The 18,726-nt window shown below is 53.0% G+C and overlaps 1 protein-coding gene across 2 annotated transcripts; it reads right to left on the bottom strand.

Moving 5' to 3' along the window:
• Positions 1-1,252: 1,252 nt before the first annotated feature.
• Positions 1,253-17,651, bottom strand: CNNM3 (cyclin and CBS domain divalent metal cation transport mediator 3). 2 transcript variants are annotated; one of them, XR_002125980.1, is made up of 9 exons: positions 16,242-17,651; positions 9,028-9,171; positions 8,007-8,162; positions 7,473-7,642; positions 7,255-7,351; positions 6,783-6,907; positions 6,244-6,382; positions 3,982-4,081; positions 1,253-3,593 (listed from the first exon to the last, which is right to left on the bottom strand). XR_002125980.1 is itself a non-coding variant. In XM_019660075.1 (8 exons), the coding sequence occupies exons 1-8, from the start codon at positions 17,584-17,586 to the stop codon at positions 3,529-3,531; spliced, it is 2,241 nt and encodes a 746-aa protein (XP_019515620.1). In that variant the 5' UTR covers positions 17,587-17,647; the 3' UTR covers positions 1,253-3,528. The 2 variants fall into 2 exon arrangements, 1 of the variants encoding a protein (XP_019515620.1); XM_019660075.1 differs by lacking the exon at positions 3,982-4,081 and having other exon boundaries at positions 16,242-17,647.
• Between the last annotated feature and the right edge of the window lie 1,075 nt (positions 17,652-18,726).

Genomic DNA, 18,726 nt, shown 5'->3' with positions numbered 1-18,726 from the left:
AGACTCCACCAAAAGACTATTAGAAACTAAACAAATCCAGTAAAGTTGCACAATCAATACACGTATATGGACATTTATGAGAGGGCACTGCAGAACAGTGGAGAAAGACATGCTACTCAGTATGTGGAACTGGAACACTTGGCTATTCATTTGGGGAAAAATAAAGGGAATTGAGTAGTGCACACATCAATTTCTGGTGTACTTATTAAATGTGAATGTGGGTGTGTCTGGGTAGATAGATTGATAATGTACAGGAATATTTTATGACGATAGGATAGAGCATTCACTAAGACACAACAAACCATAAAAAGGAATATTTGGTTAAGTCGGACTGCAGAAAAATTTAGAATGACTATCAAAAGACACAATATGGAGAATAAGCTAAACAACAGAACTTTCTGCAATACATTTATCCTACAAATGATTAGAATCCAGGATATATAATGAACTTTTATGAATGGATAAGAATACGACAAACTCAATGGAAAAATGACAAAAGACATGAACAAGCACTTCCCAGAAGAGAAAACAAGACTTGCCCACCAACATATAAAAAACGCTCAATCTCAGTATACAGTAAGATGCAAATTTTAACCTTAACCTTGACCTAAGTGTCACACCTTATACAAAAATTAACTCAAAATGGATCACAGACTTAAATATAAAACATAAAACTAAAAATTTTACCAAAAAAAATCTTTGACATCTAACACTAGGTGAAGAATTCTTAGACATGACATTAAAAGCATAATCCATAAAAGAAATCAGTACACTGGACTTTATCAAATTAAAAACTTTTGCTCTGTAAAATATCCTGTTAAGAGGATGAAAAAATAAGCTAGGCTGGGAGAAAATATAAACCAAAAAACTGACAAAGGTCTAGTATTTAGAACATATAACTTTCAAAACGACAGTTAAAAAAAAACTCCAGTGAGAACATTGGCAAAAACGTGAAAAGATATTTCACAAAGTGAAATAAGCAAATAATATTAGTAGCCATTATGTTAATACAAATGAAAATCACGAGATGTCGCTGCATACCTACCAGAATGGCTGAAATAAAAAATAATGACAATACCAAATGCTGGCCAGGATTCGGAGAAGCTGGATCACTCATATGTTGCTGGTGAGGATGTAAAATGGTGCTGCCACTATGAAAAAGCGTGGCAATTTCTTTAAAAAAATGTGCAATGACCATATGACCTAGCAATTGCACTACTGGACATTTATCTCAGAAAAAAGAGAACCGGTGTTTACACAAAAACCTGAAATGAGTGTTCATAGCAGCTTTATTTGGGACAGCCAGAAACTGGAAACCACCCAGATATTGTTAACCGGGACAATGAGCATACCATGGGTATCACACAGCCATCAAAAGGGATGATGGTCAACACACGCAACAATCTGGATGCATCTCCAGAGCATTATGCTGAGAAGAGCCAATCCCAAATGGGTACACACTGGACGATCCCATTTAGAAAATGGTTCTCGAAATGACAATCAGAGATGATGAACAGATTAGTGGTTGCCAGGGATTCGGGATGGCAGTCGGGGTGTGTGTGTGTGTGTGTGTGTGTGTGTCTCTCTCTCTCTCTCTCTCTCTCAAGGGTGGTTGGGAGGGAGATCCTGGTGGGGTGAGACAGTCCTGTGTCAAGACTGGTGGTCACTCAAAGCGAGATGATACAGAACTACACCCTCAGTGCCCCTGTCCGACTCCTGGTTGATACTGCATTAGAACTACGTAAGATGTAACCATTGAGGAAAACAGGGTGAAGGGTACCTCTTAACTTTGCAACTTCCTATGAATCTGTAATTATTTCTAAACAGAAAGTTAAGCAAAAAAAGAACAGCTCGAAATGCAATTTGGTATCCTGGACTGGATCCTGCAACTGAAAAAGGACACTGGAAAAACTGTAAATGTAATTGAGTTCATAGTTTTAGTACCCATGTTAACCTTTTAGTTTTGACAAAGGCACCAAGGTGATATAAGATGTTAACTTTAGGGGAAGCTGGAACTCTGTGAATCTAAAATTACTTCAAAAACAGAAATCCTGATGTTCAGACAGATTAGCCCCTCCCTGGGGGTGGGCCCAGGTATGTTTCATTTGCCAAGTGATTCTATGTGCAGCCAAAGTGAAAAACCACTGTTCTGGAGAGATGATTTTCTAGTACAGTCAGTCTTTACTTAACATCAACAGGTCCTGAGACTTTAAGCAAAACGATGTATTACGGAACCAATGTTACCACAGGCTGGCTGATGTGACAGAGTTAAGTTCCTCCTGCAGCTCCCCAACATGGTAACGAAATGTTGTGTGTCCCACCTGGGATTTTGCTCTTGGAGAGAACCCCTTGAGAACTTCTAAGTGAGCAGGCCACTGTTGTTTGGCCTTCATTCCCGCTGGTCCCAGATAAGGACCCAAATTCCTTTCAGGAAGGTTCCAGAAATCCTCCTCCTTCCCTATCTAACCTAAGATCCCAGGTTCCTGTGATGCCCCAGCTTCTACACAGCTGAATGCTGGAGGGTAATCAGAGGTAAACCAGAAGAAAAAGAATTCCTCCTTGTTCTCACTTCTTTAAACCCCGGAGTGAGGGACAGGAAAAAGGCAGAGCTTAAAATGTTTCAGAGACAGAAAAACTCTGATGTCATGTTTTTTAAAGAAAGCTGACAGTGATCCACCTGGTCCTTACCCAGCCCTTCGCTCCCTCACGCGCTCCATGCATGTCACGGACGCACAGGAGGGTGTGACATAGGTCTCCCTGGGATCTGATGACAAAGGATTAGGTGCAGCAGAAAGAGCCCTTCCTCCCACACGTTACCTTGTTAAAACACATAAAGTGACAACTAAGCAAGGCGGGCAGAGGCACAGCAGGAAGGGGCCTCCTCAGTCCCCGGGGAGCCAGCCAGGGCTCTGGGAGAAGTCAGAAAAGCTGCCTCCACAGGAGGGAGCAGGACTAGTGGCACAGACTTGTGGGGGGTCGTGCTTCCAGGTTTGGCACATGGGATAGGCTGGGGCGTGCTTAGAAACGGCACTGTCAGGGACGGCACTGTCAGGGACGTCACAAGGTTCACTATGGCCAAGGCCATGGGCGTGCTCTCAGTTTGTTCAGAAAGTGCTGCCACAGAAGCTGGCAGGCTAGAAGCAGAGAGAGTACAGAGAGAGTCACGGCCACATACAGGCAGTCATCGTGCACTCACATCGCGGCTGGGCCCAAGGAGGTACAGACACTGCACTGTCCCAGGGAGAAGGCTGGGCCCGGGGACTGGAGGTGACAGTGGTCCTTTCACACCCTCCAGAGGCAGGCCTGTGCCCAGCTGACCCCCATTTCCTAGAGGAGGCAGGACCTACTGAAGGCTCCTGGCACTGACGTCTGGTTCCCAGGACAGCCCAAGACCCACATCTCTAAGGGCCATCTAAAACGTGGCCTGGAGGGAATGGGACAGGCTGGCAGGAAGCTACTCCTCGGCTGGGCTCTCTCTGCTCCCCACGAGCTGGTCTATCCCCAGACCTGGGGCTGCCTGGCAAGCAGTTAAACACCTGGGTTCCGCCCAGGGCTCTCCTCCGTTGGGAGGCCAGGTCTGCTGTGGTTGGACCCTAGAAAAGAGGGGGGAAGAAGAATTAATATCAGAGCTAGTCAAGTGTGATGACCCTCTAGGGCAGGCAGGGGCAGGTCAGGCAGAGGAGCCTCAGGAGGTGTGGAGGCAGAGCCGGCCGGGATTAGAGGAAGATGGTCAGCCTGACTCCACCTCCCAGAAGGCCGAGGCCACTGCGCTGGGCAAAGGGGACCTGCCCCAGAGGGAGCGTTAGTGTCCAAGGCTGGGCAGGCATTTCATGAATCTCTTGTCTTCCAGAAAAATGAACTGAAAAGTAGCAAGATGGGACAGGAAGGGCCCACATACCCCGTGGAGAAACGCCTCCCAGGCTGGGGAAGTGGTTCTAAAGGGCTGGGAAAGGAAAGCAAGGCAAAAGTGAAAATATTTACCTTGGGTGTTTTCTTAAAACAAAAAACGCTCACTAGTCCACAGTCGATTATCAACTGTAGTTTCCAAATGTGCCAAAGAGGGAAAGGTCTACTGGGAAGGCTGGAGAGAGCAGAGAGAAAGAGACACAGACAGATAGACAGACAGATGGGGGAGACAGGGTGTTGAGCTGAACCGGCAGTGCCTCCGCCCAGCAGCACCGCGGGAATGGACGCTCACTGGGCAGGGAACCAAGGAGAGGCGCATGGACACCTGCTGCTCAGAACAGGAGGGGCAGGGAGCATGGAGTCACGAGTGGGCTTCCCTCAGAAACCCAGCCCAGGAACACAACACAGTCATTTGCTCCAAATCTGAAATGGCAGCCAGGGGTCAGAAAACCATTTGTGTAGAGGGCCAATATTTTTAGGTTTTGCAGGTCACATGGTCTCTGTGACAATGACTCAACTCCACTGTTGGTGCTGAAAGGCAGCCACATACAATCCGTGAATGAACGGGCAGGTCCCAATAAAACTTTATTTTCTAGAACCCTTTGTTCACTTGGCCAACCCTGCTGCAGGCAGTTAAAAACCATCATGCCTCCTAAGTGAGTCCAGCACCCAGGCCTCCAAGAGTGGTTCTGACCTGCACTAGAGAAGCAGTGTTCCCAGTGACACTCCATGTGTGTGCAGCACTAAGCCCTCCAGGCCCACAGAGAAACTGCAGTGAACAGAGGCAGGAGCCAAAAGACAACAGGCAAGCCTCACGGGGGCAAACGTCAGGCTGCATTTAGGGAGAAATCACCCACACTATGACGACAAAATGGGATGGAAATCATTACAAAGGGGAATGGTACACAGAGCCACCGTAAATTACTCCTTAGAGAAGTGACTGTCCAGTGAGCGGCTGAAGCCAAAAAAGGAGTTTTAAGAACCAGGATGTGGTAGGAGATGAAATGAAAAGAACACCGTCGTTCTCAGATTTAAGTCTGTCCCTTGAGCAGTCTGGGTAGCAGACAGAGCCAGAAAAGACTCCCATGTAAGAAAACAAAGCAAAAGGCTCACGTACAAATGAAGTTTAGTGTGGTGGGTGAACCTCTGTACCAGAGGCACATCACGGAATCAAAGCCCACCGCAGTGGCACACGGGCACACGGAAGGTGGCATGGACGTTCCTTCACACAGAAGGGGCAGCGGGCACTGACATACTGCACCCCACCCTTTCCCAACACCCAGAGAAGAGGCAGTGGGGCTGATCCACCAATGTGGCCCTGCGGGGGTTCTCTGTCCCTTGCACTTGCAGGTCACCTATCACAAAGTACCCGTCTCCTATGCAAAACATGTGTTCTCAGCGTGGCTCTGAGCCAGCAGAGCTGTCCCCGTGAGGCCCCACAGCAGGGGCCAAGGGCATGCACAGGCTCCGAGCTCTTGTGCCAAGTCCGTCTCTGCCTCCGATCTCTCACCAGGAAAACAGCCTAACTACCCCCTCTCAAACCTCGGGAAGTGTCTTTAGTCAGGACAAGGAAAGCACCAGCACAGGGCCAGCAGAGGAAGTGTCACTAGGAGCTCAGTGTTCCCCCTGCAGGGGTGAGCCAGGCCCTCCCACAGCCCCTCCAGGAATGCCAAGCCCTGGGGTATCTCCGACCCCCACCTAGGAGCTCAACCCCAGAAAAGAACCTCCTTGAATAACAAGGACAAGAAAGTTCCCAGACATTGACCACTGCTCCCCAAAGCCCAGTCTTCACAGTCCTCTGATCTCCCCTCCTTGCCCTGGGAGTGGGGGTTTGCCACCCACATCACAGGGTCTGTGTCTTCCCACGTGGTTTTCCTGTGCACAGTGGGACCCTGGGTGGGGGACATGCTTTTAATATACACGTGACCTGATCACACGTCTCAGCACGTGCCCTTTCTAGCTGGGACGGTGTCCACGGCCCACCTTCTGAGCCAGGCCCACTGGTGTCCCCAAATCTTCATTTTCCAGGTGACATGACCCAATCCTAAATGGCCAATAGAGTGTCTGAACTTATTCCCATTTAGCAAATATTCTCTAATTAATTTAACCATCCTAACAGCTCTCGAGAGAAAACGCTAAGTTTCATACACTCAAGTGCCCGCTGGTTTATATCTGAGCTATTAAAACCAGCACGAAGGAGAGTGACAGGATGGGGAGGAAAAGGGAGGAAGGAAGAACGTAGGGCAGACAGCCATGTCTGTGCATGCCAGCAACAGGGACTACAACGGGCGTGAGACCTCTGGGTCGATACTGCCGGATGTGACCACATGCGCTCACCTGCTGCCACGGGCATCCTGTTGCCGAGGAGCGTGGTCTCGCTGCCTGGGATGACCTGGAGGTCCGAGTTTTCGGTGGACGGTGGCAGGTTCTGGGCTCGCGTGGCTAGGAGTGCATTGAGGTACTGCAGCCGCGTGACCTGGAGGACAGAATGAGACACATGGTCATAACATCCCTCCTGCCCATGAGCACCCAAATCAGGGGAGAAAGTCACATTCGGCAGGATGAGCAGAAAGCGACAACCGCAAGCTGGCTGAGGAGAGAGACAAGAATCAAGCAAAGTGTTTCTAGGCTCTCAGAAGGAACCCAGGTGCCAAGGCCCAGTGACAGGACCAGACCAGTGGTGTCAGAGGGGTCTCAGGGGACCCAAGGTCATGGTCCTGCAGAGTAGTTCAAGGTTTTCACTGACTGGGAAGTCTCGGACTCCATCAGACTTTACTCTCAATTCACACAAACTGGTGACCAGGGGGTCTAGCCCCTGGCGGACACAAGGCTGGCTGGAAGCCAGCACCAATAAGAAGCCCACACAATCACCTTACCTTGATGAACTGCAGGTCGGAAAGGGCCCTCACGGTGTAGTCAGGACAATATGCGGACAAGTGGGTGCCGTCGGCTGGCTCCGGCTGCAGGAGGGACTGAAGCGAGGACACTGGGGACTGGTGAACTAGCGAAAGGAACAACCAGTAATGGCAAGGCTGTGCTGGGAACGGGCAGCCCCGCCCTGGAGGGAACAACTGCACAGCCTCTAAGACACACCCCACAAATCACCCTGGAAAGGGACTGTGGCCAGGAACTTTGGAGAGTTGGCAGACACACTTTCTCCAGGGAAAGGTTTTACAGGGATGAGAGTGAGCAGCAAAGATGAGCCGTGAAAAGAAGCTGCCCCTGCCCCTGTCCCCTGCGCGGCTCAGAGAGGACAAAAGTGAGCAGGCCCGAGCCGCCCGCCCTGCAGTAGACGTGGCGCTGGAGGAAGGGACACAGGACCCTGGGCCAGGAGGGGCTGCAGCTTACCCGAGGACGGCACTGTCAGGGCAGACACGCCATAGTAGGTGAAGGCCCCATTCTCGAATCTCAGGCCCTCCTTCCCAATCTCCACCTCAACCCTGCCCTGGGAGGTGGAGGGAGGGAGACAAAGAAGCGCGGATTACCCTGCTGCCGGGGGAGGAGGGGAGCACAGGAGTGGCCCCATCCCGCGTTCACAGGGCTGTCCCTGCCAGGCTCCTGGTTACCTGCAGGATGAGGGTGAAGTAGTCCGCCGGCTGGCTACGCTGGTACAGGTAATGGTGTGCCGCCAGGCGGTCGCTCTCATCAAACCTCACCTCCTGGTTGACGCTGGGGTGCCTCAGCAAATGTAGCAGGACCTTCTCGGACACTCGCAGTGGGCTGAACACGTCCACCTCTGCCCATTGCAGACAAAAGGGACAGTGTCCACCGGGCCCAGGGTGGCCTGCGTTACCTCACTGACTCCTGATGCCCACCTTGGTGCTCCCGGCTGGTCCAGGAGCTAAGTCCCCTCCCCAACACGAGAGCCACCAGGCAGCCACATGTACCCACCAGCCAAGGCTCGCACAAGTGGCACCAGCCTTGCCCCCTCAGGTGCCCTGAGAGTGTCGAGTGTCTCTGCTGACAGGGCTGCAGGAGAAGCATGGGGTCTCCTGACACTCGCCTGCTCACTGGGAACGGGTGCCATCGGTGTCTGCCCTGGGGTCTCCTTACCCACAGTGAGCAAGGGAGCAGGGCCCAGGCCCGCCCTCCACCCTCACCTCGGGAAAGAAAGCGCTGGGTGGCCAAGAGCAGCTGAGGCGAGATCTTCACTTTATACTCATCTTCGGACACCTTGAACAAGGAGAATTCCTCCTTCCGCCTGACAGGGGCGCTCAGACACACTGGCTTCCTCCTCCTCCCTACCGTGGAGTCTCCTGGGATAATGGGTGAGCAGAAGGCCAACTTAGGTACCTGCAGCCCTCCTGGCAACACAAGTAATCCAAGGGCACGTTGCTCACGCCCCTCCACAGGCCTGGGAGACAGATCCGAGCCTGGGGACACATCTGTGCCACTGCTCCATGGATGGTGCCTGGCTGCCATTCCCACCACACAGTAACCCTGGGGCCCAGGATGGGCAGCAGCCCCCATTTAAGCTACACCCCGAGGAGTACAGGAAAGGACTGTGCCTCTCCTTGGAGTTGCGAGAAGGTAATGCTGACATGACATCAAAGCTGCAACAAAGTGACAGACACCCTTGGTCACTGGGAGCCCATTCACACTGGGAGCCCATCCCCAGGCATGCACACTGGGGGCCGCTGGTGATACATGGCAGCAGTGAGAACTAAAGCTGCCGCACTGTGGGACATACACATGAGCAAAGTGGTTCACCTGACAGTGCACAGGACGCAGCCCAGTGTCCCACAAGTCACGTGAGGCCCCATCCATCAAGCATGGGATCTGCGTCTGCCCTGCCACCCACCCTAAGAAGCAGACGCTTCTAAGACACACCCATGGGCCAGAGTCAGGTCCTGGGGAGACCCTCTCAGTAGTGAAGAGCAGGGTCTTTGAGAAGACACTTCTGTAATGCACAAAAGCACCTGAGAAGTAAAAGGAGTAAGGAGAGACTGGGAAAGGCCACCAAGGGCAGAGTCCCACACAGGCACTGGGATAAGCCCCCACAGCTCTGCATCAGGCACAAGGGTGGGCCCTCCTGCAGGGAGGCAACAGCTCAGACCTGAAACCCGTCGCCCTAAAACACACATCTCAGTGGCCAGAAAACTGATGGGAGGCAAAACTCACGGTAGTCCTCAGACTCGTCCAGGATCTCGGACTTGATGATCTCCTCAATGACGTCCTCCAAGGTGACCAGGCCCAAGACCTCATAGAAGGGGTCGCCTTCACCCTCGTTGTTCACCTTCTGCACAATGGCCAGGTGGGACTTCCCTGGGGGAGGAAACGCACCTGTTACAGCATGCTGGGGTCTCCCATGTTTCTTATTCCTGCCTGGTGCAAGCCCACTGAAAGGACAGACAATGATGTTTGTGTCCCTACAAGGTGCCAGGCACTGGTACTCCACAGGCAGGAAGCTAAATCCCAGACACTGCGTTCACCTCACAAGGCCACCACGAGGCAGCAGAGCTGCAGTGAGACCTGCGTCTGCGTGGCTTCAAGCCATGAACCTGACTTACACAAGGATGCATCAGACAGATTGTGGACACAAGACACCGACTCCTGAAATGCAGGCTTTCCTGGGATTGTCTAAGCAGGGGAGATGAAAGTACATGGTAACTGCCCAGTCAGAGCCAGCCGTGTGGGACCAGCTGTGGGAGCGTCCCCCTCCTGTCCCTCATGATTGGCTGGCTTCCTGTTTGTTTAGTACGGAAACGTAAACTTGAAAAAATGCCCAATGCCAGGGAATGTTGGGGAAACCTCTGGAATTTACTCTGCTTCAGGTAACTACTCTTCATCTATAAAACTTTATACTGTCCAAAAGAAACAACGCAAGACACACAAGTAATTTAAAATTTTTGAGTAGCTCCATTAAAAAAGGCCCAGCTGGTGGGCGGCCGGATAGCACAATTGGTTAGGGTGCATGCTCTTAACAAGGCTGCCGGTTCAACTCCTGCATGGGATGGTGAGCTGTGTCCCCCCACAACTAGATGGAAAATGGTGACTGGACTTGGACATGAGCTGCGCTCTCCACAACTAAGACTGAAGGACAACAACTTGACTTGGAGCTGATGGGTCCTGGAAAAAACACATTGTTCCCCAATAAAGTTTAAGAAAAAAAAAAGAGGAATATAAATATATTAAAAAAAAAAAAAGGGCCGGCCAAGTGGCACATTGGTTAGGAGTTGGCTTGGGACGCCAGCTCTGAGCAGCAGGGTCCCGGTTCAGATCCCACATGAGGGTCAGTGATGCTGCGCCCTCTACAGCTAAGATGGTGAACAACAGCTCGACCTGGAGCTGGGCTACTGTGAGTCACCGGCAACGGCATAGGCTGCAGTGGGGCTGGCCAGCAGCGGGCGTGAGCTTTCGTGAGCCGCCTGAACCGCCGTCCAATGGCCAGCAAGCTACTGCCTCACTTGGGAAAAGCGCAATGATAATACTAACATGGGCCAGTAAAGTGACATCCTCCACAACTAGACTGAAGAACAAAAGGACAGCAACTTGTCTGTTCCCCTCCCCCAATTCCCCAATAAAAATCTTAAAAAAAAAAAAGGCCCAGGTGAAATTGATAATATATTGTAATTAACTCAATACAGCCAAAACATCACTACACCATGCAATCAACATAAAAATATTAATAGATGTTCTATTTTTTTGTACCAAGTCTTTGAAGTCTGGTGTTTCCACCTAAAGCACATTTCAGGTTGGAACAGTGACAACTGGGCTGTGCAGGGCCACAGAGCCAGATTCGAAGACGCATCCCAACTGCACCCTGGTTCCCAGTGAGAACAGATTGCGCAAATAGAGTAAGGTCCATGCTTCAAGAATCTTGGTAAAGAAGACAGTTGAGTTCCTTCTTTGTGTAAGTCATCCTATACATAATTACAATGCACTAAGTTTATAAGCACACTCTTCGAACTCTAATTGGCATGCTGCACCCATTCCTTCAGCATCCGTGTCAACCCCACCCCCTAAACCTAATAGATTGGGTATACGTGGGTGGGTGGAATGCAAATGTCAAGACTGAAAGGTATTACTGTACTATTATTAGACCACTAACCAGAAGGTCAAGAAAGGATGAGGCTGTAAAGAATATGGAGGTAACACTGCATGCCATCAAATCTGAGATGCCATCAGTTGTAAGGCACAGCCTGCGTGCAGAGGCTAAAACATATGTAGTGCTTACTGTGTGCTGACCACCAAGGGCTTTCCTCACTTAGTAACGCACTGAGCCCTCTAACAATTCTCAGAGGCATATATTATTATTCCCATTTTAGAGCATGCAGACAAAATGCAATCACGGGAGGGTCAGTAACCTACCCAAGTACAAACCCAGATTCGAACCCAGGCAGCTGACTCTGGAGTCCATTCTCAACCTCACAGACCAGGTCTCAGGAGACCCTCCCCTCAGGGACCTTCTAAAGGAAAGAAAACATCCTTCTTTTTCTCCTAGAGCAGGGGTCGGCAAACTTTTGAGACTGAAGAGCCAATCCTGTCCTTCACAACAATTTAAAAATTATTCGAGAGCCATAAATATATTTTTACAAATAAGGAAAATTTAAAGTAATATCATAACAAGTAATAGTATTAATTATATCTATTAAAATAAGAAAACATCACACAAAAAATTGCTCACATGTACGTACCCAAAGAGCCACACGTGGCTCGCGAGCCGCAGTTTGCCGACCTGTTCTAGAGGATGCTCTGATATCCTCAGACAGAAATGGAAGGTAAAATGACCACATTACACTGTGTCCTCCTTTCTGAAGGAAAAAACCAGGGTCCCTGGAGAAGGATCTGCCCACTGCGGCTGAGCTGGGCACTGAATGGGGAACACAGCGTTCCTAGACATTTTCCACCCCTTCATATTTCTGCTGGGAGTGGCTCCATTTCTACAAGGGGCCATAGCGGCCCTGCCACGAAACAAGTGTCAGGAAGGCCAAGGCATGACACACAATTCTGGCCAGCAGTCTTCTCAGATTGTGGAACTAAAGCCCAGACTCCCAGGCACTCGCTGGCCATCCACGACCAGAGGACCCGTTTCAGCTCCCTTCCTCCAGAAAGCTACTCGCTCTGGCAGGGGCTACCTGCAGAACAGACTCACTTCTCCCTTACTTTCAAACCTCTATGAAACAGGCAAAAGTTTCTCAGTGACCTGCCCCTAAAACAGTGGCCGTATGATTTCATATCAAGACAATGTTTGAGGGGTCCAGAAGGCAATGGTGAGAAAGGGCAATTGGAGGGATTAAATTCTTCTCATCCGATGGGATAAAAGGCTCTGAAAGCTGGCAGACCGTACACACAGACCCAGGCCCCAGCCCAGCGGGGCCCGTGGGCTCTCTGGGCAAGCTCTCCAGAGGGACAGGGCAGATGGCCCATCTTACCAACATCCACCAGAAAGCCCTGAAAAAGCTCTGTCCAGCTGAATTTCAGTTAGTCAGCAGGCGCAAAGGGTACTCATCAATTATATGGAAGCTAGAGGACTCTTCTGGAACGCCCCCTTTCCAGGATATTCTTTTTTTAAAGATTTCTATTGGGAATTGAGGGAAGGAGAACAGACAAGTTGCTGTCATTTTGTTCTTCAGTCTAGTTGTGGAGGACGTTGCTTCACTGGCCCAAGTTGGCACCATCATTGCGCTCTTCCCAGGCAAGGCAGATCAGTCGCCGGCTTCTGGATGGCTGCTCACTGCGGCTGCTGGCCGCTCACGCTGGCTGCTGGCTACATACGGTAGTCCATGGCAACCCACTGCCACAGGGGCTGCAGCCTACTCTGTCGCCAGTGACTCACGGCGACTCACGGCAGCCCAGCTCCAGGTTGAGCTGTTGTTGAGCATCTTAGCTGTAGAGGGCAGTGTCACTGGCCCTCATATGTGGGATCCGAACCAGGGCCCTCTGGCGTCCCAAGCCAGTTCTTAACCATCACACCACTCGGCCGGCCCTCCAGGATATTCTTAAAAATGCAGCTGGAATTTAAATTCCTCTGCCTGCTCTTTTTTGCTTTTTAAAGCAACTGTCTGAATCTTTCCTATGAGAAAGCACGTTGCTAGCATTCCCCACAGCAAGTCTGGCTCCTCAGAGCTGTGGCTTCTGACAGTGAACCAGAACTCAGGTGGTTTAAAGCAGGGACTGACAAACTCACGCACCGCAACCCCACCTCTGGCTGAACGTCCTTGAACTATCTCATGAGGGGCTGACAAAGAAAGCAGGGGTGATGGCTCTAAGGAAAACACACATTATTTAACACAGCTCCAAAGTACTCACTCTTCCTGATAACGTTTGCACAAGATAAATGGTGTCACCTCAAGTCTGCACACCAACCAGGGGCACCCCATGGGGAAAGTGGCTCTCCCTGACTTAGCCTGGGAAGCACAACAGCACTGGACCCAGAAGGGCAGCTGCCAAGATGCCAGGGGTTCCAGCTGCAGGAACTCAGAGGCACCAGCTCCTCACATGCTGGGCAGGTAGGACAGGAACCAAGTTCTAAAACCTCAGCACCATGCAGGTTGCAATATGCCCTTTCTTCATAAGCAGAATGAAGAAGGGCGTCAGGCTAAAAAGGACTCGGGAGAGGACAAATGAGGAGATCTGCCAAAGGACCACACTGCATAAGCAGCAGAGAGAACTCCAGGATGTCACAGGAAAGAGGCGGCCATCTTGACCCAAGAGTGGTCCTCACTCACCACAGGAGAGGCGGCGAGGGGATAGAGGTGCCCCCACTCAACCTGCAGGTTGCAAGTCACCCCAGCGGCTTCCAGTAGTTGTTAGTAGGAGTGATTGTTAGTGGCAGTTAGTAGTAGTTACTGTTTGTGGTAGTTAGTAGTAGTTACTGCTAATAATAGTTGTTAGTTACTGTTAGTGGTAGTTGTTGGTAGTATTAATTAGTAATTGTTAGCAGTAGCTACCGTTAGCAGTTCTTAGTAAGGTGGCTATGGGTTGGCATAGTTGTAGGGTACCTATAGGTTGGCATGAGGCCACATGAAACCTGCTTAGCTTTCCAGAATCCCAAGAGTATCGCCTAGCACAGGTGTGGCCCAGACCATGGCAATCTCTCAGGCTGTCCTTCTAGGCCTCTCCCTCTCTGCCAAACCTATGTAAACCCAGCCTCCTGGCCCAGCCACCCTCTCTGACTTCTGCTCTGCGGCCACGCTCCATGGGAGGCCTGTCCACAAGCTGGCACACCTCTCATGGGTCGTGCACTCCAACATTCCATGCCATGGCACCCCACCTGCTCTCGCAAAGGACAAGGGTACCCTGCTTGCTTGATCCAGACGACAGTATGCTGGCTCCTCTCCTGATCACTCTCCTTTGGTAAGAGGTCTCTTCCCGATTCCAGGACATTCCGAGCCGCTGGATCTCCTCAGCAGCCTCTCATCTGCCACCCTCCCCCAGACATGCCTGCTCCCCTCATGTTTAGGCTTCCTGTCCCTCCTGTGGCTGAGGGGCCACTTTTACCTCCACTCGGGTCCTTCACTTACATTTCCCGTCACCTGCCCCCTAGGACTCTGCCTCGGGCCACTGTGCAAACTCCACCGTCTAGGACCACCCCACACCCCCCTCTTCCCTGCATGTGCTCTGCCTCATCCTCAGCTTCTCCCAAGCCTCTGGGCCAACCACAAAACCCTCCCCATGTCACCTTCAAAAGCCCTCTTGGGTCTCCTCTCCAGGCCCCTGTGCACCCTGTTCAGCCTGCCACCCTCTCTCCTCTGCACCCCCAAACCCCTGATCTCCACACCAGTCAGTGATCATGAAATGCACTCAGGCAGCACCATGCTCTACTCACAGGTGTCATCTGGTGGCAAGTCCAGCCTTCCCAGGTTCTCAAACTGGGAGGCGGCAGGGTGGGATGGAAAGAGCCCTTCCCTCGCTTACTCCAGGTCCAGCCTGCTGGCCACCAGGCCACCACTGCCTAGAACACGACAGTGGCCCAAATAGAGTACTTACCACTAAGAGGCTCTGTCAGGCCCCCACCTAGTGCTCCCCGCCCCATAGAAGGGCTGCATGGCCACTTTCTAGTGAGGCAGCGGGGAACACCCAAGAGATTCTCTAGCAGAGCAGTCAGAGCTGCCACCACAGCAGCCTCCCAGGCCATCAGAGACACAGGAGTTCAAGTAGCCAGCTAACAACCTTCCTTAGGCAAGCCTCTAGGCAAGATGAGGACATGATACATGTGAACGCCCACTAGTGTCTGGTATACACAGCGCTAATGCAGGAGTCATATGGTCACAAGGCTCTACCTTCCCAACTGACTATCAGGGACTCAGAGCACCTCCCAGGGGGGCCTGGAGCCAGGACACCTCATAGGTGCCAGGAAGATCAGGGGGCTTTGCTCACTTCCTGGTCTCACATTATGCAGTCTTCAAGGTTAAGGCCACCCATACTCCTGGGGTGTCCCCTGGTGCTCATCCTGCAGGAGTTCAGATTTGAGGCGGTCAAGGAGCTCTGGGGAGCACACCTGGTCATGGAGAGGATTGCACAGGAAACCACACCTTCACACTTGGAGGGTGGGTGCTTTTACCTGCAACCTTAGAGTTGCTCAGGTAAACCAAGGTCAAACATGAGGGTGAAAATGCGGAGTTAAGGGAGAACATGAAAGACCTCACTCAGGGTTAGAAAAGGGGAAGTTAAAAAAAAGAAAAAAAAAAGACAGCTGAAGGGAAGACTGAATTAGCACCCATGAAGTTGCTTTTGGTTAAATCCAAGTGACAGTTTCATCCACACCTACAGAAAGGTATTTTCAATTCCTCTGTTTTCTGCACTCAGGAAGCAGCAGCCCATCAGTGACCTGAACAATGACGACCTGGAAACACCACGGGCATCCCTCATTTTATTGTGCTTCACAGGTGTTGCATTTTTCAGAAATTAAAGGCAAGACCCTCCACCAGCAAGAAGATTTGGATTCGCTTTTTTGCTGTGGTCTTGGAACCCAACGCTATTTCTGAAGTGCACCGGTATATGTGTGCACAGAACAGCTTCCAGGTACCTGGGGAATACACTCTTTTCTACATTCTTATAGTTTCTATCCAAGAGTTTAGACCTGCTGCAAAGCCCACAAAAATGACCTGGAGAGGGAAAGAGCTAGGGATTTGGAGCCTAGTGGACATACCTCTTCAAATTGGGGACCTACCAAGAAAAGGGGGGTTTGGCTGTCTATAGCACTGTGTCACCCTCTAAACAACAGCCTTTAAATATTTCAAAAGGTTATTCAGAGCTGCAACGTCATCATCTTCTTTAAAAGGGCACTTACAGGTCTCACTGCTCTCCAGAGGCTTCCATGAGCCCCAACCCCTTTTATAGGGGGTGCGGGCACAGGCTTTAGAGTCCCCTCCGCGATTCCCAGACGTTACCTCGCTTGAACTCCTCCAGGACGGCGTCCAGCTTGGTGTCGTTGAAGACGAAGTGAAGCGGGTGGTTGTAGAAGCGGGTGATAGTGCTGAGAGGCGTGCAGTCCTCGGGGTCCACGAAGGCCAAGTCCTTGAGGTAGAGCATGTCCACGATGTTGGAGCGCTCCTCCTCGTACACGGGTATGCGCGTGTGGCCGCTCTGCATGATGCTGGCCAGGACGCCGAAGTCCAGCACGGCGCCGGCGTCTAGCATGAAGCAGTCCTCAAGCGGCGTGAGCACGTCTTCCACCGTCCGGCACCGCAGCACGCCCTTGCTGAGGTCGCTGTAGGGGTCTCCACCGCCGCGCGCCAGCTCTAGCACGCGCTCGCGCAGCCGCCCGGGCCGTGCCGCCAGTTCGAGCAGCTGCCCCACGGGCAAGGCCACGGGCAGGGTGAGCAGCACGGCCAAGCGGCTGAGCGCCAGCGCGCGCGGGGCCAGAGCCAGCGTCCAGCGCCCGCTTACGGCGGCCGGCAGCACCTCGGCCACGAGGAAAGCGAGCCCAGCGCTGCCTAGCACAGCGGGCATGGCGCGCTGGCCGGCTGCGCGGTAAAGCAGCACCGCCAGCGCAGCCTGTGCCAGGCTAGCCAGCAGCAGCAGCGCGCCCAAGGCGCAGCCCGCCCAGCGCCGCGCCGGCTCCAGGCGCCGCGCCACCGCGCGCTCCGCCTCCGAGCCGCTTTCGCGCAGCACCTGTACCTCGGCCGGCGCCAGTGCCAGGGCGCTCAGTTGCAGGCCCCGCGCCAGCGCCGCCAGTGCCAGCAGCCCCGCCGCCCCCAGGCCCAGCACCCAGGGCGGCGCCGCCTCCTCGGCAGTCTCGCCGCTGGGCTCCGCGAGCACGGCCTCAGCGCGCAGGCGCAGCAGCGCGTGCCACTCGCCTACGGGGGCTGCCGCCTCCCCGGTTGCCGTGCCACCAGGCTCCCCGCGCACGGCCAGCAACGCCGACTGTGGGCGCTCGGCCTCGGCGCGCAGGCGCAACAGCGCGCGCCACTCGCCCGTCGAGGCCGGAGCCTCACCGGGCACTATAACCGGCCCGCCCTCGGGGCAACCCGCTCCTTCGGGGGCCGCCCAGAACCAGGAGCTGTTGGCGAAGCCCGAGCCGAAGAGGCGCAGGCGGAAGGTGGCCTCCGGCGCGGCCAACACCTCCCCTCCGCGCGCCCACACCGCGCCCGCGGCCCCGGCCTGTTCCAGGCAGACGCCCAGCACTCGCGGGCCCGGCGCTGCCTCCCCGGCGGCGTGGCCCAGGCAGAGCGCGGCCAGCAGCCAGCCCAACCACCCCACCACCGCCGCCGCCACCACCACCACCACCGCCATCGCCCGCTGCCCGCTCTCGGCCTCCGCGCAGCCTACCTCCGCCTCCTCCGGCCAATCGGCGTCGGCCTCATGCCCCCTTCACCAATGGGCGGTGCGTGGGGGCGGGCCCAAGGCGCTACGCTGCGCCCGGGCGTAAACAAGCGGCGCGGGCCGGGGACGGGGGCAGGCCGGGGCCGGGGGCGGGCCGGGGGCGGGGCTGACAGCCCCCGGGGTGGACAGGGTGCTCCGGCCGAGGTGTGGCCACCCGCGCCACACCTCCAGCTCTGGGAGGGCCCTGGCTGGAACACAGAGTGGGCCCCCGTAGGCGGAGGTCTCGGTATGAGGAAGACGTGCCGCTTTCTGAGGTAAGGCCCCGACCTTGAGGCAGGGAAGACTGAAAGGAGAACCGGGACTGGGCACCGGGAAGCTAAGGTTCCGTAAGATGCTTGTTGATGTAGCCCGACCCCGCTGTAGGTCCGGGGACGAAGACGCAGCCCTTGGGCGAAAAAAAAGGAAACCTTGGACTCTCGCCTCTACTTCATGTTATTATTTTCCAGGGTAAAAATGAAGCGTGACTCAGCAGGGATGTTGAGTTCGAACGCGACCTAACACCCCCGTCCTATCCCAGCCATTCTTGTCAGGAATGCCTGGATCTGTCACTGCACTTCTACTTCTTCCTTGGTCCCAGGCTCCCTAGGGAAGTGACCTATAACTCATTTTGTTGGAAAGCCTTTGTACAGACACTTGAAGCAATTGGATCGCACTCGGAAAACTGTCAATACGCAAAGACCTAAATGATCTAGTGCAGGGCAGCTGCTCAGGAGTGCCCTCCCGGTAACAGTAAGAGGCTCACAGTACTTCACCAGCTTCTTCCTCCCCCCTGGTTAGTCACAGCATCAGTGGCTACTTGACCTTCAAGTCCCTCGTTGACCCTCCATTTCCCTTACTGGTTATTCGGTTCAAGATATTTCTATGTTTTATCTAAATGTTTGAATTTTAAACCCATAGCTATTGTGGCTTCACTGGCTAATTCCTGCTTCTCTCTCAAGTCTGCAAATATCATTAACTCCAGCTGGTCTTCCTTGACCATCTTGACTAAGTGGGTCAAGGTTACTGGAGCTGTGTACTCGTACCCAGTAGCATCCAGTACTTATTGTAGAC

Source organism: Hipposideros armiger, unplaced genomic scaffold (assembly GCF_001890085.2).
Source record: "Hipposideros armiger isolate ML-2016 unplaced genomic scaffold, ASM189008v1 scaffold_310, whole genome shotgun sequence".
In the NCBI taxonomy this organism is placed as follows: Eukaryota; Metazoa; Chordata; class Mammalia; order Chiroptera; family Hipposideridae; genus Hipposideros; species Hipposideros armiger.
The sequence above is the reverse complement of the archived record's forward strand: the minus strand, read 5'-3'. Positions and strand labels throughout refer to the sequence as shown.